General features: G+C 37.3%; 2 protein-coding genes across 2 annotated transcripts; one reads left to right on the top strand and one right to left on the bottom strand.

Moving 5' to 3' along the window:
* Window positions 1–14843: 14843 nt before the first annotated feature.
* Window positions 14844–18802, top strand: LOC113762470 (serine/threonine-protein kinase PCRK1-like). Its single transcript, XM_027305932.1, has 5 exons — window positions 14844–15182; window positions 15878–16284; window positions 16828–17088; window positions 17800–17922; window positions 18163–18802. The coding sequence occupies exons 2-5, from the start codon at window positions 15886–15888 to the stop codon at window positions 18676–18678; spliced, it is 1299 nt and encodes a 432-aa protein (XP_027161733.1). The 5' UTR covers window positions 14844–15182; window positions 15878–15885; the 3' UTR covers window positions 18679–18802.
* A 126-nt stretch (window positions 18803–18928) lies between these two features.
* Window positions 18929–22095, bottom strand: LOC113762469 (pentatricopeptide repeat-containing protein At1g60770). Its single transcript, XM_027305931.1, has 2 exons — window positions 21778–22095; window positions 18929–20756 (listed from the first exon to the last, which is right to left on the bottom strand). Exons 1-2 carry the CDS (start codon window positions 22015–22017, stop codon window positions 19512–19514), a joined length of 1485 nt encoding a protein of 494 aa, XP_027161732.1. The 5' UTR covers window positions 22018–22095; the 3' UTR covers window positions 18929–19511.
* Window positions 22096–25512: the final 3417 nt, after the last annotated feature.

Here is a 25512-nt window from a genome sequence, read left to right as displayed (position 1 = left end):
AGGTGAATCAACTGGCTGTTGTTCGTGGAGCAGCTTATCCTTTAGGAAATGGGTGTCGGAATCGTCCAGCTGAACCTGTTGCACGAGCACAGGTGGCAAATGTTTTGCTGAAAAATGAGATATGTAATTTGTTCAAGGAATTTTATAGGCATGATGATTGGGCGTCGGTTCTAGAGGCTGCGTTTAGGGTCGGAAGGGGCTATCCGATCTTGGGATTGATTGCTAGTAGAATGAGGTTGGAGGTGTTAGAAGAAAGATATTACTTTCCCAGTCCGCCATCTTCTAGTGACTTGGGTGGCGAAACTGATTGAAGGTTTTGGCTTTGCGAAGATGTGTTTCTTGGTTTGTGTATTGTTGGTTTTTGACGTATGCTTTTTAGCGTATGGTGTTTAGCTAGTAAGAAATGTTTGTGAGTTTTTGGAGAATATCATGATCTTCTATTTGCTACATAAAGTAGCATGATATGTATATGTATGTATTTTATGAAGTACTGAAGTTTTTATTTGTAGAAGTGTGGTACAATAGCATGTAGTGAAAATTTGTGAGGAAATTTAAGATTTGCAATGTGTTGGTTTTAGATTGGTCATAACTCATGCGAATGTAGCCTGCAGTTTTTGGGAAGTTGTTTGGAATTTTAACATGAATTAAAAGAATTTTATTAGGTGTATCAGAGCTAATGAACATGGATAAAATATGTAGATTAGGTCTATTATCATGTATGTAGATTAACTTATATAATAACTTATACAATTAACATGAATAAAATATGTAGATTAAATCCATAATAAAATGAAGGATATTTCTGCGATATGTTCATATGTTCCATCGCATGTATGAGATTTGGAACCAGCGTAGAGTGAATTATTGTTCAATGAAAATTTGTAGGAAATTTGAAACAGAATACGAATTGAATCTGCAGTTTTTGACAAGAGTCGAATGTTTAATGAATGATAGATAAAATATATGGAGGTGTTTAAAAATTTAAAAGTTGATTGAATGGATAATAAAATGAAGAAGATTTATTTGATATTTTTAATTGTTTGGTGCGATGTATCAGATTTTTAAATGAATCAACAATGAATAGTTGTAGGATATTTCGGGTAAATGTTGATAGACTAAACAGACTGGTATGTTTGATTATAGATGGAGAAAGAATATGATCAGGGAAATTGATGTTGGACAGGTTGACATCTGTTTTTGACCACTGATTCTTTTTGTTTTGGTTTGGAGACAGAGTAAAAGAATTCACGTGAATACAGTAGTTTTTTGTGTGGCACATATCTTTTTGTCAGTGTTGTTTAGTTCACATGTGTATAGTGTCATTCTGTTTTTTGTATTTGTTTCTTTTTGCTCTGTGATGTCATTGATGTGTATAAATGCGTTAGTTTTGTGATTTGGTTATTTAGTTGCTGTATTGTTATAGGTTTTTGTATGCTTTATTAGTGATTTTTTTGTACTTCTTTGTGACTTGAAGATGGATTATACTCATAATCGTATTGCAGTGTTACGTGATTTGCATCCAGATATTGAAGTTATGCTCAATCGAGTATCAATAAGTGGTGTGTTGGGAAACTTGGCAGGGCATAGTGGAGATAATGGGATCTTAAGTGGTGCAGATCGGCTTTTAGCAAATAATATTTTACTTAGGAATGAGATATATGAGTTGTTCAAATCTTTTTATCGACATCCAGAGAAGGCTCGTGTGCTGGAAAGTGCATTAGGAGATATTGGACACCTTCCATTTCTTCAAATCATTGCTCGTCGTATGGAAGTAGAAGTTGAAGAACAGAGGAAAGCAGTTCAAAGTGCGATGAGTGGCTCTTCTGATGCGTGTGGAAGAAATTTGTAATGCAGTGCTATGTATGTTTTCATTGATCTGTATGATTTGTATCGTGGAATTGTTTGCAGTTGTGATGTACTGTATTATATGTAAAAGTTTCTGTTTAGATTTTGTGTTGAGGAAGTTTAGTTGCATGAAGTTCATAGGTAGTGGAAATGTTTTTGTGTTTCATGGTTTGTTAATACTCGGTTTGATTGTAGTTTGTGCTCTAGTTTTTTTTCAAATGAAGGTGAAAGGAATAAACTATTGTAAAATTGGAATGGATTTGCAAGCATAGAAAAAATTCAAACACAGCTAGTGGAGGCAAAATAGTTACAATAAGTATACATAATACAGCGGGTGTTTTCAGTTCCACAATGCTCAGCTAACTATCTTTAAGCAAAAGTGCATCAAAAGTTCAGTAGCTATACAAATGATAAAGAGTAGTAGAGGTTCAGCAACAAAAAGTTTAGGGGTAGAAAGCTGAGGAGCCAAAGTTCAAGAATCAAAAGTTGTGGAATGCTAGTAGATGTCCAAAAATATTTGCTAACAAAAAGTACTATATGGCAGTTTCATTCTTCCTTTTCAGATTCTTTGGTACGTTGCTTTTTAGTTGGGCTCTCTGTGATTTTCAGAGTTGATAGCAAACTGCTGTGCACATTTGTGTCTTTTGGAGCAGTAGCGAGTGGAGTTTCATTGGCCTGTGGAGTGGTGATTGCAGCTTCTGTGCTTGATTCTGAGCAAGCAATGGTGGAAGAAACTTGTGATAGAATCTCTGCCATGGATGTTTTGTGCAGGATAATGGCTGAGTATTTCTCAGTACTGGTGGATGCATGGGTGTTTATCATTTTCTTCACAAAGCATGTTATCACAGTGCTGTTAATGGCCTCTTCAATGGCTTCATAGTTCAGTTCATGCTGTCAAAGTAATATAAACAGATTTTGATCAGATATGGTACACTTAGTTTTTACTCATAGTATTCTGAATGCATATAAAAATCGATTTGTTACCTTGTTTTCTAAGTCTTGCATCTCCAATAAGGTGAAAGGTAGTAACTGAAGAGCATCGTTGTCATAAAGATCAAGCGTCAAAACTCCAGAATAATCAGCAAGTTCTACAGTTAATCGGCATCTTGCAGTAATATTTACTTGTTTGTTGCATGAAGTGCAAACAATTTTCCACGCTGGCTTTCCTCTGAATGATTTGTGGCATTGTGGACAAGCATTACACCATAATCGTTGGCTCTTGTCTAGTAACCTTGGAGTACCACGCAACCAGTAGGCTTTTTTCTGTATTAAAGTCACTATTGTTCAGCTTACATTGATAAGGAAATTGAGATGTAGATGTGAATATTTAACATGTTTAAGAAGAAAATGAAAAATCCTGAAGTAAAAAGGGATGAAAATAAGAGTTATTGGTACAAGAGGTCAAGAGTAGGGAATCAAGTGATGAAGCTGGCATAAAAAACAAAGTGTATCTTTCAAATGTTTTTGGTGATAAAGCTTGAGGGGTACAATTTACCGTAGGAAACGCAAGGAAATCTTGAATAGTTGTGAGCTCATCATCTCTTGGTTGTGGCAGAAGTTTAGCTCGGTTGTGGTATGCTTTTTCTGCCATCAGTTTCTTGATTTCTGCTTGTGTCTCAGTAGCCCTTGTGAGTCAAGATAAAAGTTTCATTTGTAACGTTTAGCATGTATTTGATAGAAAATATTTTCAAATGATTACTTATGAGAAGAAGTAGTACCAGTGTTTGAGATCAGCAGTTTGTTGTATCGGAGGATTAACCAGAATGCTTGATCCAAATTTTGTTGAGAGATTCAGTGCTGCAATAATTATGTGTTGTAAGGTACATAGTATTATGAATACATACTAAGTCACTAAACATGCGAAGCATCAGAAATTTGTTATGCACTCACTGTGATATGATGATACTTTAATTCGAAGTGCAACAATGAGCGGCATTGTGTCAATGATATTTGCAATCGTTTGGCCTTCATCTGTTTCATGCTCACCCCACAGAGTCAGAATCACTGGCATCATGCTGCATTGTGTTTTATTGATAAGTGACAATTTGTTAGAAAAGGATATCTTGATCAATTTGTGATGGTATAGAGTTGGTATAGAATAAATGGATGGTTTTACATACCTTTTGTCTATAATCACTACTTCCCTGGTAGCAGTAGTAGCTCTCTGTATTCGAGGATGAACTTCAGCGACAATGCCTAAGACATCTGATTTTGGAATGTGCTTAGTTATAACTGTTATGAAGACTACGCATATTAGCAGTTGAGGACATGGTTTTGTGACTTACCTATATCTGTATTATCATCTATGTGCTGGTGGAATTTTGTAAAGGGCGAGAATCTGAAGACAGTTGGAATCTGAGGTGGCTGGACTTCATCTATTGCTTGAACAACAGTAGAATTATCTATGTACCATGTACACTGATTTGGATGACTGCGATATTCTGATGGTGTGTACTCAACTCTAGCATTGCAGAGAATGTATCGTTTGTAGAGTTGGAAATGGTTTCTGAAGAAGTCGATGTCTGATTTATAAATCATTGCTTCAACTGTTGTACCCTGGTAACAAATATAGTTGTGTTGATCTGAATATAAAGGTTGAGTAATAAAGTATATAGAGTGGAGTTCAGAATTTCGATTACCTGTTGATCAATTAATATCAGCTTCTGATATCGGTTGCCGGCTTTTGAAAGTAATGCCTTTTGCTTGTCCAGAACCTGAACCAGAGCTGTCCAGTTTTGTAGTCCAGGGATTATCTCACTGAATGGAATGATGTTTCTTTCCTGCTGTGACTTGTAATAAGAATACATGAGTACAGAATGAAGACTATAAGAGGTATATGATTATGGACATGGATAAATAACTCGTATGCACATGCTTAGAGCAATTACTGGTAAGCTAGATCTAGTACTTCTGTATATACTATATTTTCAGTAATCGAGTCTTGTTCATCATCAAATATGGATGGTTTGATAAGAATTTTCACAGAACTACTGTTCTTTGCTCTTGACATTGCTACATATAGCTGTCCATGTGAAAAAACTGGTTCACGCAAATATATGCCAACAAAATCAAGCGTTTGTCCCTGAGCTTTGTTTATTGTCATAGCAAAACAGGGCCGGATAGGAAATTGAATACGTTCAAATGGTACTGGTGAGTCTGAACTGTTCTCTACTCTGAAAGATATTCTGTGGATGAAGACCTCTTTTCCAGCAAATTCACCACATGTTATGACCGCATGTATGATATTGGAGCTCAAGGATTTGCATATCAGTCTAGTGCCGTTGCATAATCCCTGAGGAGCATCAATGTTTCTGAGTAACATGATAGGGCAATATGGTTTAAGAAGTAGCTTATGAGGTGGAAAACCATTTGGAGTTAAACTGTTCAGCAAGTCCTCCATGATTGTCTGGTCAGAGCTGTCTATACACTTGTCTCGACTGATATATTCTTGGAGTTGTCCTTCTAAATGTACAATGAGTCTCTCATTAATTTGATCAACAAAGTCATTTTTTGTTGTCAGTATAGCACGATTAACTGCAGAGAGATTTTGGTCAGAAAATGCTTTCAAATCTGGAAATACTGTCCTGATGAGTGCAGTCAGTGATTGTTCCTCATTTGTATATCTTATCAGCATTGATGGAGGTATCTGGATAGAATTCTTGAAGATAACTGGCTCCATTCCATTTCCAATGCGAAGTAGATATTGAGTAAACTCTGGATCATGTCTTGCTCTCATGTTTTCAGTGAGATGTAATCTACGTAGCTGTGGCCATATGTACGAATTGACTATGCTTGCATCAATAAATTCAGATTTTGATCCCTTTGTTACCACTGGCAAGATTTGACGGAAATCGCCTCCAAGAACAATGACCTTTGATCCAAACAAATCGTTTGAGTCCATTATATCTCTTAGAAGTTTGTCAACACTTTCAATTGAGCCCTTATGCGCCATTGGAGCTTCATCCCAGATTATAAGAATTGCAGATTGAAGGAGTTTTGCTAATGAGCTTTGTTTACTAACTCTGCATTGCTTATCTGGTGTTCCAGCAATTGGTATCTTGAATCTTGAGTGAGCTGTTCTTCCACCTGGTAAAATGGAAGCCGCAACTCCACAAGATGCTGTAGCAAGAGCTATGTATCCTTTTGATCTGGTTTGTGCTAGTAGTGCTCGATAGAGGAATGTTTTTCCTGTTCCACCTGGTCCATCAATGAAGAAGATCCCTTTCTTGTGAACAAAAACTGCATTCATAATAATGTCAAAAGCTTTTTTCTGATCAGCATTTAGTTGTTTAATTGCTAAAAGGTCATGCTCTGGTACAGAGATTCTTGTTTCAGCTATTGTATCACGAGTGTTTTTGTTCAAGGCATCAAAATACAGGGTATTTGAAACTAAAGCGTATTGATTAATGTCTTTTCCCATTGATTGGAGAAACTCATTTATTTGACATAGTACCTGCAAACGAATCTGATCAACTGATATTTCTGGAATGTTGCTCATATCTTCAGATAATGGCTGCTCAAATTGCTCCCAAAGATATCTTGGATTTGAAGGAGGAAAATGAACGAGCAAAGTCGCAAATAATCTTCTCAAACTATATGGCATGTGATACAAACTTGCTTCTTCAAGACATTGTTCTTGTGACTTATCGGACTCAAAGTAACCTCTCAAGATTGCTGCCTCACGAAAAGTATGTACATAAGCTCCATTTATTGTTCTCAAATCATCAAATGAAGTTGGACTGTTGACATGTGTGAGGAGTAGTCTGAGAAAGTATCGTTCTCCCTCCATTGGACTTGCTGTCACTATCCTGCCTATAGAATCTTTTTGTTTTCTTGGCTCCCATTTTCTCCTTCCTGGATACCAGACAAAATGTTCAGGGAACTCTTTATAAGTGCATTTGAGGTTCTGAGCTAGAGGATCAGTAGAATTCATGTAAAAGAATTCTGTTAACATAGTTCTCTTAGCAAATCTGTTTCTTACTACATCGCGTAAGTCTTGATCTCCTCTGAAGTTCAATGGCTGACAATTTTCTAGGTGAAGTTGTAGGTGAATAATAGAAGGATGCATTTCAGATAGCAAGAATCTGTATATCCTCCATATACCTTCGACTGCACATACCCACCTAGCTGACTGGTAGTCTTTGATTTCATCAACTGTAGATAAATTAGCATCAGAATTTGAGTCATTAGAGCTGTCTGAATTCACTCGAAAATGGATCTTGTCATGACCTTTGTAGATATACTTATATATGTACTTCACTGCTTTCACTGTAGAGCAGATTTCAACATTTATATGGCAGTTGAATTTTGCAAGAAGGTAAGGGTTGTATGGAACAACCCATCTGTTATCCAATTCATGTCCACGAACCATCATCTTGTATCCATTGTTTCTTCTTTGGTAAGTGGGGTATGCATTATCCCCATGAAATGTTTTATCAGAAAATGGCTTTGGATAATTGTTTCTGCATTTTTTCTGATGTTGTCCTTGCATACAGACATTGTTTGGATTTTTTTTGCCACAAGGACCATGAATCATATGTCTACGAACCATGTTGAAAAGATGTTGATTTTTGCTCTCATCTGGAATCTCTGCACTAACGATTTGATCATAAGAATCTGTAGAGTAAAGCTTTGAACATGGCTTCAAGATTATGAGGAAATGAGCATGAGGAAGACCGCGCTTTTGGAATTCAATGACATAGGTGTAAGCAGCAACAGATCCAAATATCTCTTTTTTGAATAATTCTTGCTTCAACATATCAAGCTTTGCATGAAACACTCGAGTGAGTAAATCTGGTCTGTTGTGTCCTTCATCTGTTCTGAGCATATGATCCTTTATTTCTGGCCATGAAGGATTGCAAGTGATCGTAATGAATAAATCTGGTTTACCAAATTTCTGTACCAAAGCCATAGCATCAACATATCTCCTTTTCATGTCACGCGGGCCTCCTATAAATGAAGCTGGAAGCACCACTCGCTGGCCTACCTTTGAACCTTGGCATTGACCTGCTATGACGCTATCCATAACGCCTTGTAGTTCCTCTCTTCTTATAAATTCTTGTTTATTCTTATAGTAATCTAGTCTCTGGCTTTCGATTTTTATGTACATATCAACAACATACTGCTGAAGTAATCTTCCAGTGTTGAGTATATTTGGACAATATTTGTCTCTCATCTGCAATTTATAAGCATAATATTCTCGCATTGACACAGATTCACTGTTGTTTTCAGGATCATTGCAAGCTGAAAGTTACATACATAAGCTATAAGTTATTGATTCAATTGGATGAAGGTGAATACATTGACAAAATATAAGTGATCTATGTTCTCCATATAATCAATAAAAGTAGTATATTCTGCATATAAATCAGTGCACATGTTTAATTGTATAAGTAATGGATAACTAATGTATGTAAGTAATGTATAAGTCATTTGCATATAACTAATGTATGAGTCATTGGAGGTTGGAACTACCTTCTTGTTCAGCAGATATCATTTCTTCAGCAGATTTGTAGTTGGTTAGAACAGCAGTAGTTCTGGTTTTCTGAATACATCTTTTTCTCTTTTTTGGATTCTCTGTGGTCACTCTTCTGATGCCAGGATGCCAGCCTGTTTCACCAAGTGCAAATAATAGTGGATACTGCAGAGGATCGTAACAGCCATAATAATATTGCACCAAGTGATCCCTTCCTTCTTTTGTATAAATTTGGATGTGTCTGGCATAACCTGATTCTGAATTTTGGCCTTCTGTCCAAAGAGCTGCAACTTGAGAGGTTGTTGGATGGTTGAATACTCGTTGATCATTTTCTGAATGTGATTTCAGCACTATCTGATATGAATCTAAATTTGGAACATTTCTGAGGCTTCGCAAAAAGCATGCGTATGGATTAGATTTCATCAGTTCCATGATCCTCAGTACTATAGTTTCTGTTAATCTTTTAGAAACTGCCATTCTATTTTGGAGCTCATGGTCTGTATCATGAAAATACAGCTGCAGATATAGTCCAGATCCTCCATGCGGAATAAGGTCTTTGATGAAGTGATAGGTCTGTCCCTGAACTTTGAATGTATATATACCATTTGTTCTCCTGCAGAGCGATTTATCATAGTGTACACCAAAGGAAGTGAAAGCAAACATATTGTTATATGTTCTGACATACGTGCGAAAGGATAAAGCTTCATCAGAGTGACCAGTAAATAATTCTATAAGAATGTCTGGAAGGTTATTTTCATGTAGAACTACTTGTCCGTCAGAACAACAGAAATTAGGTGTCTCAGAGTGCATCCTTTTTGATCCACAGTATTGACAATCAGGTTTGCTAGGTAATCTATCTGCCTTGTCATTAATAAACTGCAGTGCATAAACTCCATCGACAACTTGATTAGCTGTAAAATTACCAATTACTTGAGTCAAACTAAACACTGAAAGTGAAAATAAGTATCTGGAAAAGCAACAAGTAATGGTTTGTAATCTATACCTCTTTTTTTTTTCTTTCTGTTACTGACAGCTTTCTTTTGTTTCACTGATGATTGTCTTGTGGCTGAATAGTTCAATTATATATAATCAGAATCACACATAAAAACCTGTATGTACATGCCGGTGGAAACATGATGAAGGTATTTGGATAATTTGTCAATGACTCAGATATGCTGATATTCAATACTGATATTCAATGTGTTTGGATGAGGTATTAAAGCCTGTATGACCATCATAGGTAGAATCAGCATAATTTCTGGATGCGTGCTAGTAATGATTGGTCAGATTGAAGGTAGTAACCTCTACTTGTCCTTGTTCTAGCAGAGCCACTGTGGGGAAGCTGGTACACTTGGTATGTTGGAAGCATGGTTGACAAATCTATTAAAGATAAAGTGGATCAAATTCTTATAAATAATGATATCAGAACTTTTTTAAAAAAGTTGCAAGAAGAATTATGACCTGAAGCTTCTTCAGCAATTTCTGTCAAGAATTTGTAGCAGTTCATACATATGAATGATTTATCTGATAAGAAAGAAGCTAATTAATATGAGTGCTAATGATAATGTTGATGGTTATATATAAGGAAGGGCAATCACAATGCATTTTGAAGACTAAATGACCTGCACTCTGTGTCGAAGTTACACACGTATGCTTTGTCTCAGAGTTAGATGCAGATCCTGCGTTTAAAAATTGAAAGTAGATCATTGCATAAATACAATAATGCTTATAATCTGACTGTAAACAATACATTGGAAATGAATTATGTAATCTACCTTTCTCAAAACTTGAGAATGAAGAAATCTGTTCTTTTAACTTTTTACTTGACTCAGTATAAGATAGTTTAGCATTATTGTTTGCAGACTGAGAAGTTCGAATACCAGGTTCTGGAGGACCTATTAAAATCAATTATCAGCATAATAAAGGATAAAAAGTGTAAATTGTACCTCTTAAATAAAGGACCTATTAAATAGTACCTCTGCAGTGTCTTGTAAATTCAGAGGATGACAACTGATTGGGGGAAGCAGCTAATAATGATTCAGAAAAAATGTCAGCTGAGTATAGCTAAATATATTACTTAGAGAAGAATAAATAGTGTGGCTAACCTTGATTACAATCAATAATTCGATCAACATTGTCTATGTCTTTCAGAGTTTGAGAACCAGTTACTCTGCTACCTTTATCATTCAAAGACAAACATGATGCACGTAAGGGAAATACTGAATGGTGAACAGACAAATGATAAAAATATAATAAGAGTGTTGATATTAGCATGTACCATGAGAACATTGTTCAGCAGCAAAGGTATGCATAACGGATGCAGAAGTTGGTGATTTGCGAGCCTGTTGAAATTGTTGTGGCAAGGACTTGCAAAGCATTTTTTCGAATTTTTTTCTATGATACGCCTCTCTATTCTTTTTTCGACAAGCTTCTTTTGCTTCAGCCGAAAGAGCAGCAAATTTTTCCCTTTTTTTACGATTTCGATTATCCTTTTTCTCACGAAGTTTATCACGATCATCGCTTACAGACAGCTTAGAGCAGCTCATGTTTCTTATACAGAGAAACCAAGCACGAAACAAAGACACAGGAAGAAAAATCTAGCCGTATAGACAGATATATATTGTGTGTAAATATGCATGTACACAGCTATATATATTGATGCGTAAGGAACAAACTATGTACGTAAAAAACTGGAAGGCAGTGAATACATAAGTAGAAAGCAGTTAAACCAAGCACAAACACTACAATACCTCCATGAAGACAGAAAATAACTGCTGATCTGAGAGACTTTATGAAAGATATAGCTCAAAAACCTGACCAAACATTCAGATGAAACAAATACATACCACTATGAAACAAATGAACAGCTGATCTGAAGCAAATTTGGCTGAGGATAAAAGAGTACCTGATGTCAAGGAAGCAGTGAAATGCAGTGAAACTTGCATGTAAACTGGTTCTGTGGATGTATACCAAAATATTTCCACGTATCTCTTCTAGCTGTGTATTGTAGGTCCATCAGTAAAGAAGAAATATGGAAAACCGAGACAAAGGAAGTCAAAATGACAAAAATAGGCAAAATTAGGAGCATAGCAAAGCAGAAAATAAGCATCTAAATGGCCAAAAGAGTAAAAATCCAAAGGTAGTGGAAGACAACTGATTTAACTTTCCAGCTAGATGATTTAACTTATTGGCCAAATTTCAACAGTAAATCTATGTGATCTTTATCTTCATCACAAAAACCTATCTCAAAATATCATTACTTATATATTATCCTTTATATATAATTCAGTTGAAATATATTTTTAGTTTTTTCCAAAAGTTTATTTTTAATTTTCATTGCAAAGTATAAATGCAGTTTAATTCTTTAAAAAAATTAATATTTTTTAATTGAATAATTTGCAAACATCCATTATCATTTAATTGGAGTTTAATTCTCCATTTTTTAATTTAGAATTGGAGTTTAATTCTCAATTTTAATATTTCTAAATCAATTACCATAATTCCTCATGTTTCAATAATTTAGTTGAAGTTTATTTTTAATTTTTTCCAAAGTTTAATTTTAATTTTGTTTTTAGGAATTTTAATTGAAAATCAATAATTTTTAATTGAACAAATAATCAGGAACTTCCATTATCATTTTAATTTGAAGAGAAGCACAGGTCAACCCATCTCCAAAACATATACAATGAGAGGCCGAATGTTGCAGTGGAACGTTGAAGTGGGCTCCACCACAAAGCAGAAGCACAAACCAACGCACAAAGCACAAGCACCAGAAAGCGCAGTCCGACGTACAACATCCTGAAGCAATGTACAACATCCTAAAGCAGGGAGATGCACTCGAAATCCCAGCAACAGTAGAAGCGGCAAGTGGAAAACCGAGAGAAATGAAGTCAAAATGACAAAAATAGGCAAAATTGGGAGCATAGCAAAGCAGAAAATAAGCATGTAAATGGCCAAAAGAGTAAAAATCCAAAGGTAGTGGAAGACAACTGATTTAACTTTCCAGCTAGATGATTTAACTTGTTGGCCAAATTTCAACAGTAAATCTATGTGATCTTTATCTTCATCACACAAAAACCTATCTCAAAATATCATTACTTATATATTATCCTTTATATATAATTTAGTTGAAATATATTTTTAGTTTTTCCCAAAAGTTTATTTTTAATTTTCATTGCAAAGTATAAATGCAGTTTCATTCTTTTAAAAAATTAATATTTTTTAATTGAATAATTTGCAAACATCCATTATCATTTAATTGGAGTTTAATTCTCCATCTTTTAATTTACAATTGAAGTTTAATTGGAGTTTAATTCTCAATTTTAATATTTCTAAATCAATTACCATAATTCCTCATGTTTCAATAATTTAGTTGAAGTTTATTTTTAATTTTTTTCCAAAGTTTAATTTTAATTTTGTTTTTAGGAATTTTAATTGAAAATTAATAATTTTTAATTGAACAAATAATCTGGAACATCCATTATCATTTTAATTTGAAGAGAAGCACAGGTCAACCCATCTCCAACGCATATACAATGAGAGGCCAAATGTTGCAGTGGAACGTTGAAGTGGGCTCCACCACAAAGCAGAAGCACCAACCAACGCACAAAGCACAAGCACGAGAAAGCGCAGTCCGACGTACAACATCCTGAAGCAATGTACAACATCCTAAAGCAGGGAAATGCACTCGAAATCCCAGCAACAGTAGAAGCGCCAAGTGCTTCTTATATATATAAAGGATATATATATATGTCCCAAGACCAAGAGTATCAACAACAGTGATGCGGATGCCTGCTCATCTCATCAACACCACTTCATTACTTTACTAACACCCCCAAAAAAATAATAATCAAAGGTCAAATATACACAGGGGAAAAAATCGACAAGCCATCCATTTAAGTCTGACCTAATTTTTTTTTTATTAAGCATTACTAATCTATGAGCCAAGTGTGCATAGTTTGCAGTTCACAAAATCCCAAAACGTGGGCACTCCTTTGTCAGCCGCGTGAACTTTTCAATCTTACTGGCACACAGTGCAACAGTTGTTTGACTTCTAGAATATACAGAATGGAAAAGTGGTAGATTGATAGCATCTGAGTTAGTTTAATGGTCAGAAGAAACAGTAGCCCCTTTTCATGTACTAGATTGGGGATAAGAGCTCGGCTCCTTACATTAAATAAGGAAGCACTATATATATATATATATATATATATATATATATATATAAATAGTAATGCATTTGTTTGATCTAATAATTCACCCCTCATTTGTCATTGTTGTAAATTATCTGCGTAGTTTAATGGTCAGAAACAGTCCCTTTTCATGTACTGGTTCGGAGATTCGAACTCGGCTCTTTACATTATAATAAGGAAGCCCTATATTTTCTTATTTTTTAAAAGAAGAGAGTTTTGTAGTGCATTTATCCGATCTGATAATTTACTCCTCATTTGTCGTTATTACAAGAAAAAAAAAAAGAAGAAAGATAGTTGTATCACGTATGCATCACGATAGTCTTGCTTTCAACATTCTTAATTTATGATGTGTGCAGATATAAAATTACATTTTGTTATGGACTAAAATTACCTAAATGTAGATTGTACAAAATGATTGATTAAACGAAAACTTCCAATCAAAGAATGATTTAATAAAGAATGCATGGTTTGCTAGCTCATCTCTAACCTAATTCCGTAGCTCTTAAGTAGGTGAATTGTTAACCGGACAAGACATCTTGCAAGTTACACCTGGTCATTTCAGTTAATTATCCTCCGGCACATATGCTTATCTAAATGCAAACTATTAATTACTAATTCCCCAAACTAAAAAGCTGTTTTAGAGCTTCATCGGAAACGAACATGTGGCATTATTGCACATAAATAAGAGATTGAGATCATATATATTCATATGTAGGATCACATGTTCATATGTACGGATGCACATGGGGTACTACGGACTTCGGCACTCCGTCAAAAAAAAAAAAAAGAAGCACCACAATGGACAGGTAAAGAGGGTTTTTTAAAAAAAAAAGAGAAAACCTTTGAACTCAAATTTCATTTTCTTGCATCCATTTTCATATGACTATACATTAGTTTAGTAGTCAAAATAAAGGGTTCAATCATTTCAGTTCAACATTCTTGTTTATTAACACAATTCATGGAAATTAGATGGAACGTTAGCATGCAATTCCAAATCCGGTTCTCATTTGCAGTACAAATTTGATGTCCGCTGGCGCATCCTCCAACGGCCAGATGGTGAACAAGTACGATTAAGTTGGTGAACATTGATGTAACAAGTAACCAAGAAAAAAAGTAACCAAGAACTGCATCCAAGAAATGTGAATCCAAGAACAAGTTCCCTTGCATTTGATTTGAACTCTTTAACTGTACTACTACTACTACTACGACTACAGGTGTACTTTCGTCTTGAGTTTTGCGTCTTCCAAAACAATCACTATCCAACTCTTGATTGAGTACAATATACGCAGAATTCAACTTCTTAGCTCAGAAATTCCACTGGAGACCGGTCCTGCACTTCCTTTAGGATAAAGCATTAATCATCAATTGTGTCCAGCCTTTCTGTTTTCCTTCCACTTTTTTTTCTGGGGTCTATTTTTCTTTCTTTCTTTCTTTCCCTTTTTGTCCCCCACCCTCTTGTCTTTTTTCAATGGGGATAACCTGGTTGGTGAGCTGAATTCCAGCTGCCCAGCATTGACTTCCTTAGATCATGGGACGCTCGTTCTCCTTCTGCTTCTTGATTTTCTGACCCACTGCCTTTATTTGGATTCTGGGCTCCTCTTATAACCTGTCGAAAATGGACATTCTTGAATGTTAGCACTCACAATATTCTTGTCCTGTTATTACCTGAGGTATGTATATTTCTTCCATCTTCTACTTCTTCATGTTCGTGTTTGGTCCATATGTGCATAGTTGCATGTGAAAGTTGGCTTCTCATTGTCTAGTTCCTCAAATGGATTTAAACTTCTATATATTTGTAAATGATAACTGACTAGGAAATCTATGAACCTGATAAGATTATGATCAAGAATTTTGCGGGACAAGTGTAGATGCAATTTAAGGAATTAACCTTTAGTTGGGAAGGAACTTATAAGGAAGTGATGCAATGACGGAAAACAATTTGGTAATTCTGGAAGCAGACCGGACCATTGCAGTAGTGTTTATTAAAAGGGCCCAAAATAAGGCAAAAGTAATGGCAGGGCATAATTCATGTAAATTCCAGTTGTGCGCAAACAAACTGAATCTGTTGATTCTGCAATGGTGATTCACTAGGATAGAAGAGCTTTTCTAATCAAATTGTACGAACTTTTTTTTCTTATTCCCTCTTATAATCTTTGGAATATCTGTGTTGATTATTCAGAACAAAGAGAAGTTTTTGCATTTGCACTACAAACTTGTATTGGAATTTTACTGACTTCATCGATTCTCTTAGTTAAAGAGTTTCTTAAAATTACAGATAAGGCGAAAATTTACAAATTGATGTAAAAATCTAGTGCAACGCTTGTTTTTTAATGGTTCCATGACTAGAGAGATTTGCAATTTGCAGTTAGAGAAATGGCAAAATTAAGGGCTATGAGGTGTTTCTCATTCTCAAACACGGACAGAAAAGATGAGCCAAAGACTACTAAGTCTATTTCGGTTCGCTCCTCTACTTCAACATCAACTGATCCTGAGGTGAGGAGATCAGGTTCTGAATATAATTCTCTAAATGTCTCGGACATCAGCACAGGATCTTCTGTGGGTATGTCGCTTACAAGCGCGTCTCCAAGACCAAGCAACCTCAGGGTCTTTTCATTTACAGAGCTCAAGACAGCAACAAGGAATTTTAGCCGATCCCTAATGATTGGAGAAGGAGGTTTTGGTGGTGTGTACAGGGGTGTCATAAGGGATGTACAGGATTTGGACAAAAAACTTGATATTGCTGTGAAACAGCTCAGCAGAAGGGGATTGCAGGTGAAATCCTCCTCCCAGCATTTTAACTGATAGTGCTAGAATTTTGATCATTGTCCTAGCTTTGTGCGACGTGAAGTGTTAGTTCACAATGAAAAGAATGGAAGAATACCAAAAGCGCATATAGTATAGATTGCAAATGTGAAACTTGAAGTTCACCTTTTACCTCGAATTCCTTGAAGATAAAAACAATCATGAATCCTCAATCATGTACATTTGATGAGGATCGTAGATTGGGTATGTATATTGTTTAGTTGGTTATTGGTGGCCTAACTCAAATTTGTCATCTCATGTTATCCTTCCTAGCAAAATCAAGGTTTAGATCTCCCACTACATACTTGAGAACAATCACAAATATTTTTAATCCCTAGTAATTCATTCTGTTTCTTCAACATCTTACATTAGGTTTTCACAGCTCTCAAATTCTCATGGCTATAGTGTTACCCTAACCAGATTTCTTTTCTTAGGTATCGTTTGATGTTCTTTGTCATCGCTGCAAAATCTTAGCCATAAAATAACTATCTTGATCCCTTTTGGTGTATATAGGGACATAAGGAATGGGTGACAGAGGTTAACGTTCTTGGCATTGTTGAACATCCAAATCTTGTCAAACTGTATGGCTATTGTGCTGAGGATGATGAAAGAGGAATCCAACGCCTTTTGGTGTATGAATACTTGCCCAACAGAAGTGTGCAAGATCATTTATTCAGTCGATTTCAGACACCTCTGCCATGGGCCACCAGACTGAGGATCGCACAGGATGCTGCACGGGGATTAGCATACCTTCATGAAGGAATGGAATTTCAGGTGTGTGTTGTTCTCTACAGTTTCTAAATTTCAACATGATCTAATAATACTCTCCCAGATTCTAAAGCCTTCTACTTTCAAGTATAGAGTAGTTGAGTTCAGATTGCTACAATCACCGACCGTTGTTATGGTTGTTTAGCAGTGACTTGAATTCGTTCTTTCTCCTGAAAAATGTGCAAGATCAAATATGTTCTGTAAACAACACAGCCATACAGCCTTTCTTCTTGTGTCCATCCAAGAATTTGACTCCAAGCCTTATTATCTTCTTCTGACAACTTGCAATTTAAAAGCCTAGAAACAAATAAGCCAGTTTTTAACTTGAATCAATGTTCAACTTCCGAAATACAAATAAACATGACCTTTCTAGTAACATCATTACTTTGTGTCCGGTATTAGACCAACATAGTAAGTTCCTTGTTAAAAGAGGTCAAAGAGGCATTTGTTGCATGTCCTTGGGCTGTTTACAAAGCTCAGGCCATATAATTTCCTTACTTGATGCGTAATTAAGCTGTGATCTACTCAACATGTCAAGGTTGCACCGGCAAGCTTGTTTGAGATGAAAGACCAACTAAAAGAAGTAGATTTTCTGTGCTTATTCTAGGAAAAATTTCAGTTGCGAATCATCTTATAGAGAGAGAGATTGACCTCTCTCTGATTGCACAGTTTTATCACTGTAATTGTCTGATGGAGTATATAATTTTGGTGGTGCAGATTATCTTCAGAGACTTCAAATCATCTAACATTCTCTTGGATGACCGATGGAATGCAAAGCTTTCAGATTTTGGATTAGCCAGGCTGGGACCTTCTGATGGTTTTAGCCATGTCTCCACTGCGGTATGTTGATAGTGCATCGCTAGTGTATGAATGTAACAAGAGCTGCACAAGCCACCCCAATTCCCTCCTCTGCCTGGTAGTCATATACTAATACTTAATTCCAGAATAAAACCCATAAAAAAGGGATCAATTGCTCTATCCATCTTCTGACTCTTTTAAGTACAAGTTCTTGAATATGAGCTCAAGTATTTCGCATTTTATCCCATGCATTGTGATGTTTACTTGTTTTGGAAACCACAGGTAGTGGGTACCGTTGGATATGCTGCTCCGGAGTATATTCAAACGGGGCGTCTTACATCCAAGAGTGATGTGTGGGCTTATGGAGTCTTTCTCTACGAACTTATCACTGGCAGACGTCCTTTGGACAGAAACCGACCCAAAAATGAGCAGAAACTGCTGGAATGGGTCAGGCCACATCTCGCAGACATTAAAAAGTTTGAGCAGATTTTGGATCCTCGGCTAGATGGGAAATATTCTTTGAAGTCTGCGCAAAAGCTAGCCGCTACAGCCAACAAATGTTTAGTAAGGCATCCCAAACATCGTCCGAGAATGAGTGAAGTTCTGGAAATCGTAAACAAGGTTGTGGAAGAAAGTGTGATTGGAAGTCCTCAAGGTCCCATTAGTTCAAGTGTGAAACATTTTGAAGAAAAATCCAAGGTACAAGGACCAAAGAGAAGATTTGTGGACAATGTAACTGGAGAAAATAAATGGTTGCTTTGGAGAACATGGAAACCTAAGCTTGTGAAGGCTACTTGAAGGTAAAAAAAAAAAAGAAAAACTAGAGCAGATTTTCTCTTCAATTAGATGAAGCTCATCAAGTCAGCAGCTTCTTTTCTAAGTGCAATTTAGCTTCATCTATTAAAAGCTCCACTTGCGCCCTCATCTTTTAACTGTTAATATGTCTCCCTTTTATCCGAGTAAAAGAACAAAAATCAGAAATAAAACTTTCTGATACCCTCAGCAAATACTTACTGGGATCTTTCTCACCCAATCCAGAGCACAGAGGTAAAACCTGAAAATCCAGACAATCAACACGTCTATCAAAATTCAAAAGTACATGCTTGAGCTATTAAGGGGGCAATCAAGATACATTAGGAATCACAAGATTCAATATCTTCATCCTGTGCATCCCCCCTATACCAGTGTTCCACCCACCCTCCTCCCAAGCGAGGAGGAGGAGAAAAGAACGACAGTAAAGAGAAAAAATGAGATGAATCCCCAAAATAAATCCATGTTAAAGTAATTGTGTTCGTTCGAAACATGTTTCCATTTTCCTTCTGAAGGCCATTTCAACTGGGCAGAACCTTCAGATGTCAATACAGATGTAGCTACCAAAAATACATCGCCAAAAGCTGTTTATTTTATGTCACTGAATTGCTGTTCTGTAGCTCCATAAAGTTTCCAAGAATTCTCTAAGCATCCAGAGGCCCCAGTGCCCAAGGAAAGAAGTCCTACAAATGTCCTCCTCCAAAAAATCAGCATCTAAGCTGACATCTTAGACATCAGCTATTTGATAAGAAGTTGAAATGCAAATCCTTTCCCTCACCTCTTCAGGTAACATTCTATGAGAAAATTATACGTGAAAGCTGTCACTCCACAGAGATGCCATCTAGCAGCTTCCTACCTTGCTCACTTAATTCCACATTCTCCATCTTGATCCGCCGGCGCATGATAGGACTAGTTCTTCCAGCAGCTGCATATGTCCTAAGCAATGATTCGAACACATCAACACCCAATTCATCCACAGCCTTCTTCAAAATCTCCACAAAACCTTCCGCACCTTCAACATCCTTCTTTTTCTCAAAATGTTCCATAAGTTCTCTTACAACTGTGGAGGATGGGATCCACTTAGAACCATCTCCTCTACCAGTTATAATTGCATTCTCGACACACTCTACGGCTGGTTTGATCTCCCCATTTCTGAGATAGTAATCAAGGAAAATCTCCCAAGTTTTAGCATTAGCCTTGGCCCCACTCCTCCTGGCTCGTTCCTTTAGCTCTTCAGCCTTCTTCAATGAACCTTGTTTAGCATAAGCTCCTATAAGGACGTTTGCAATACGAATATCATAAGCTGGGTGGCCAGATTCCCACTCCCTGAAACATTTTTCAGCACCTGGTAAATCATTGAGGTTAACCAACACTTGAATCATATTCAGATAGCTTATATTTGCTGTCTTAGGAAAAGCCAGCCTTAAAGACCGCCACACACGATAAACTTCGAGCAGATTTCCAGTGCGGCCGTATAATGTGATCAAGAACTGGTATGCAGAAAGATCTCGGCGAGCATTTTTCTTCTCCAATTCTTTGAGTGCCTTCTCTGCTTTATCAAACAAGCCTGCATCAGCGTAAATTGATGCCAGGTTGCTATATGTTGTCCAATCTCCAGAGACTCGACCATCCCTCTTCATCTCGTCAATGACCCTCTCCACCCCAGTAATATCATTTTCAGCAGCAAGAGCCCTCATCCAGACATTATAGGTATAAGAATCAGGCAAAATGTCACTAGTTTTCATCTCTTGGATTATGGATGGGATTTTCTCAGGCTGCCCAATTTTTGTGTACAGGGTCATCAAGCTGTTATAGGGCATTGAGGTTAATGATAAATTAAGTTCCTTCATCTTATCCATTAGAGCCTCTGCTTTGTCAATCATCAAGGCTTTACAGTAACAGTTCAAAAGAGCACCATAAGTTAAATGATTCTTTGATGCTTCAGGCAAATTGATGAAGTATGTTTCTGCTGATGCAATCCCTCTAACTTTTGCAATAAGATCGATATGTATAGCTTGATCACTAACCGTCTTGTTCATTCCCCTCTTTGTCATACTTTCTGACAGCTGTATATCAGAAAGCATTGAGGAAAAATTTTCAGTACATAAAACATGGACAATCACTAAGTTCAAGAGAACAGGGAAGATTACTTCAGCAGTAATCAACCAAGTTAAACAGCAAGTACTATGGTATTAAAGATGAAGACTTATGCTTGATCGTGCCCATGACCAATTGCACACTACATCTTAATACAAATGAATTGTCCTTGACAAACCTTGGGACACAGGCTTGCAGGAACACTAATTCGTTTTCTTTTCCATTGGCTGCACTTCCTAGTACAAGAAGCAACATTGTTAAACGCAACTCCCAAGAAAACGGGCTATTGATACCATGAAATATATGATAGTCGGGCCTAGCTGATAACCACACTGGAAGTCTGAGCCTGAAAGATTGTTTACCCCCTTTTGCATGAAGGTTAAAAGCTGAGACCAGCTTTTTATGTTTCCATGGCAACAATTGGAGGAAGATGTAGCAGAGTAGGCGCTGCAACAAGACGGGAAATTTGATGTGTAGCTAATTCAGAACCTATAACCAGACTATCCGAGCACCAGCCTTACATTTCCTAATGAGTAATTCCACAGTTGTGTTTGAAAACCTATCAACCAAAAAATGCCAAAACAATTTCCCCCTCTCTCTTTTACCAATTAAAAATTTGTTCTTCAATATAAAACCTACAAAGCAATGCCCAACAAAAATGATAACTTTTTCTCAACCAACATATCTAGCATTTATTCAACGGCATATACTCCAAGGAAAAGTAAAATAACTGCCTTCTTACTACACCTAATCCCAACTGTCATAATCACCATCACCAATTGATCCTAAAGTTCCCTACTTTTACTGACCCAAATGAGAATTAAACCGACACTGAGAGAACCCACATACAAGAAATGCAATGCAACTCACAAAAAAAAAAAAATTTCCTGCAACCATTTCTTATATCCTCCAAATCAAGGATGCATAGAAGAATCATTTTACAGAAGCGGAGTTACAGGGTATAGGGCTTAAGGAAACGAAGGAAGAGACCTTGAGGGCAGGGCCATAGAGCTTGCGTTGTCGGAGGAGCTTGAGGGAATGATCCGCCTCCCATTTATATGCGGACTTATGGGATTTCAAGAACTCGTTCAGCTGTTGCCTCACGCTTTCTTCTTCGCTCCCGCCTTTCAGGAGCTTTCTGTAAAGCGCTTCCTCTAAGTACTTCTTTGTCGATCGCTTAGCTACGGTTTTCGACTTCCTCGTAAATTGTTGCATAAATGTTGAGGCCATTTTTGTTGCTGCTATTTCCTTTCTTGAGTTTGTAAGCCCTAGTGAAGATGAAGAAGAGGAAGAAGATGGAGAAGTGACTGCAAGTTTTGCAGGTGGAGTAACGGGCTTTTTGGGAAAAGTATTTTATTTTGGGCTGTACTAATGGGACAATATATTTTTATCGTTGTTTAAAGCCCCAATAAAAGGTCAGCTCGTAGAGCCCAAAAATTAATCCTCTTTCCCTGTTTGAGCCCAAATATCCTCCATCCTCTTCGGCATCTTCGGGTTATCTTTTTTTTTTTTTTTTTAAAAATTTTTGTTAGAGACGTGTTGTGCTATGAGAATGATTCTTCTGCCAGAAGAAAATGGCAAGAATTCCCATATGAGCTTCGTCCACTTAATAGATCATAAAATCGAGGAGTCCCACTTCTATTATTTGATTTGGCAGACACCAATTGAGAAGCCAAAATTAGGAATACATTTTAAGCCACTTTAGGTGGGTACTTTAGTAACGCAAAGTTTTGATTTTGAAAAAAGGAAAGCAATCAAACATTTTACTAAAACTGCTTAAATCTGTTTAATTATTTTAACGAGTTTAAAATTTTATTTATTTATTTGTCATATCGAATTTAAACAATTTTTTTGTCAAACTTAAAAGTTATTTAACATAAAACGCTGTTCCAATTTAACTATGAAATTCAAACAAATTCTTATTAAGTCAAATTTGATTTAAGTATCAAATATCTCAATTCATCTTTCAACTCTATCCATATGTAGCTAAATATCCAAACATAACAAAATGGACAAAAAATCTTAGTGGTCACTAAACTATTGGTCAGATCATGTTTTGACCATCAAACTATTTTTCGTCAGTAATTAGCCACTAAACAACTTAATCAGTAAATCCGTGACCATTTAGTCGATAATTGCTCTTAATCAATGAAATTAGCTGTACATGTGGCAAAGTGCCAGGTAATTTTGTCCAACAATTACGCGACCCTATTTCACATATTAATTGCTAATTTTACAGATTAAAAGCAATTATCGACTAAATGGTCACGAGTTTACTGATTAAGTTGTTTAGTGGTCAATTACTAACGAAAAATAGTTTGATGGTCAAAACATGATCTGACCAATAGTTTAGTGGCCGTTGAGGTTTTTTACTCTAACAAAATTAGATAAAATTTGGCTTTGGCATACGATTATTCCAAAACATAAATATGGGCCCCGTTTGGAACCTAAGTTTTTTGGAAATTTGTTTAAAAATTTACTGTAGCGTACTGTAGAAGTTTTTTGAAAAAATATTTTGAGATGAAATTTTTTTTTTCCCTTTTCTTTTTTTCTTTCTTTGCTTTTTTCCTTTCTTTCCTTTTTTCTTCTTCTTTTTCTTCCTTCCCCCTCCCCCGTCACCTCTGCCGCCAGCTTTGAAGAACCAGCAGATGGTCCAATTTTTTTTTCTTTTCTTTCCTCTCTTCTTCTTCTTCTTCTTCCTTCCTTCCCCCTCCCCTTCCCTCCCTCGCCACCTCTGCCTCCAGCTTTGAAGACTCAGCAGCCATGGTTAAGCTAATTTTTTTTTCCTTTTCTCTTCCCCTCTTCTCCCTCTCCCTCTCCCTCTCTGCTCTCCTCTCCCCCTCTACTCCTCTCCCGAAGCCAGAGAACAGCAGCCATGGTTTTTTTTTTTTTGCTTTTTCTCTCCCCCTCTTCTCCATCTCCCTCTCCCCCCTCGTTCCCTTTCCTACTCTCCTCCCCTTCCCCCTTCTCCTTTGCCTAATGTGGTCGTGTTGCGATCTGGTACCGCGACTGGGGGAAGGGGGAGGGTGGCTGGGGAGGAGAGGGGGAGAAGGGAGGGAAGTAGAGGGGGAGAGAGAGAGAAAAAAGAAAAGAAAAGAGAGGCATTGCTGGAGGAGCTTGGGCTGGGGTTGTGAGATGAAGAGGGGCAAAAATTTTGGTGTCTTGATGTCCTCGATCCCGGGACATTTGAATAAGCACTGTTTTTCTGGCATAGATATGTCACTGAAGAAAGTGATTCCGTTTTGTCTATGTTTTCTTTTTGGATTTCGAATGCGTCTACCTCGACTTTGAATACGCAGTTTAGATCGGTCAAAGGCGGAGGGGGAGAGGGAAAGGGAGAAAGGAAAAAAAAAGAAGGAATGCCGGCGCCGGAAGCAGCGGCGGAGGTGGTGGCCGGCGATAAAGGTGTGGTGGATCGGGGTGGGGAAGAAAGAAGAATAAAAGAGAAAGTTTTTTATGTATTAGATATTTTGAAGTGTGTAGGTTAAAAAATTTGATAAGTTTTTTTTGGATTCCTGTAGCTAAAGTTATTAAAAATTAGTAGCTAAAAAACTTGATAAAAAAGGGCCTGTTTGGAACCTGAGTTTTTTGGGAGTTTGTCTAAAACTTTACTATAGTGCACTGTAGAAGTTTTTGAAAATTTTTTTTGTAGAAGATTTTGTAAGGTGAAAAATTTTATAGGAGTTTTTGTAAAATGAAAAACTTTTTTGATTCCTTTTCTTTTTTTTTTTCTTTCTTTTTCTCTTTATCTTTCTCTTTCTCTTTCTCTTTCTTTTTCTTTTTCTTTCTTTCCTTTTTCTTTTCTTTTCTCTATTCTCTTCTTCTTCCTTTTTCTTTTTCTTCTTCGTTCTGTGTAGCCTCCCCGTTCCCTCCCAGCACCGACCCCCTCTCCCGCCACCCCTCTCCACCCTTTTCCCTTCTCCTCCCCTCTGTCCTCCCACTCCCTCCCCCGCCACCCCTATGCCCGACGACCCCTTCCCCCCCACCCCCTTGGCCCCAGCGCGACCACCCCTCTCCCGCCACCCCTCTCTGCCAGCGACCCCCTACCCCCGCCACCCTGCTGCCCTTTCTCCCCCCGGCTACCCTCTACCCTTCCCCTTTCTCCTCCCACGTCTGCCTTCCCACTCCCTTCCCCGCCACCCCTCTGCCCCGCCACCCCCTCCTCCTGCCCTCCCCCTGCCCTTTCCCAACTTAATGACCCCCTCCCCCCGCCACCCCCCTTTTGCCCGCGACCCCTTCCCCAGCCACCCTGCCCAGCCCGACCCCTCTCACCGCCAACCCGCACCCTCTACCTTCTCGCCACCTGACGCCCCCCACCTCCAGCCCGACCCCTCCCCCCTGCCTTTTCCCCAGCGTGCGCCTTCTCCATAGCCATCAACAAGCCGTGCGTATCTCCGCACGATGGGGGACGAAACGGCGGTGGTGGTCGACATCGGCGGTGGTGGCGGGTTGGGATGGGGGTGGAAGAAGAAAAAAAGGAAGGGAATTTTTTTTGTGTTGAATTTTTTTTTTGTGTGTTTTGGGTATTTTGAAGTGTGTAGGTAAAAAACTTTGAGAAGGTTTTTTAGGGTTCCTGTAGCAAAAGTTGTTAAAAAACTTGTAGGTAAAATACTTGGCTAAAAAATTAGCTTCCAAACAGGCCCTTGGTTCCAAACATGTCCATGATTCTTAAATCACAAGAATATTACAAAATACTCATATTTGCTTTGTGGTGAATAGAAAGAT

This window comes from Coffea eugenioides, chromosome 2 (assembly GCF_003713205.1).
Source record: "Coffea eugenioides isolate CCC68of chromosome 2, Ceug_1.0, whole genome shotgun sequence".
NCBI classification, from domain to species: domain Eukaryota; kingdom Viridiplantae; phylum Streptophyta; class Magnoliopsida; order Gentianales; family Rubiaceae; genus Coffea; species Coffea eugenioides.
This window is presented reverse-complemented; position numbering and strand designations above follow the sequence as displayed.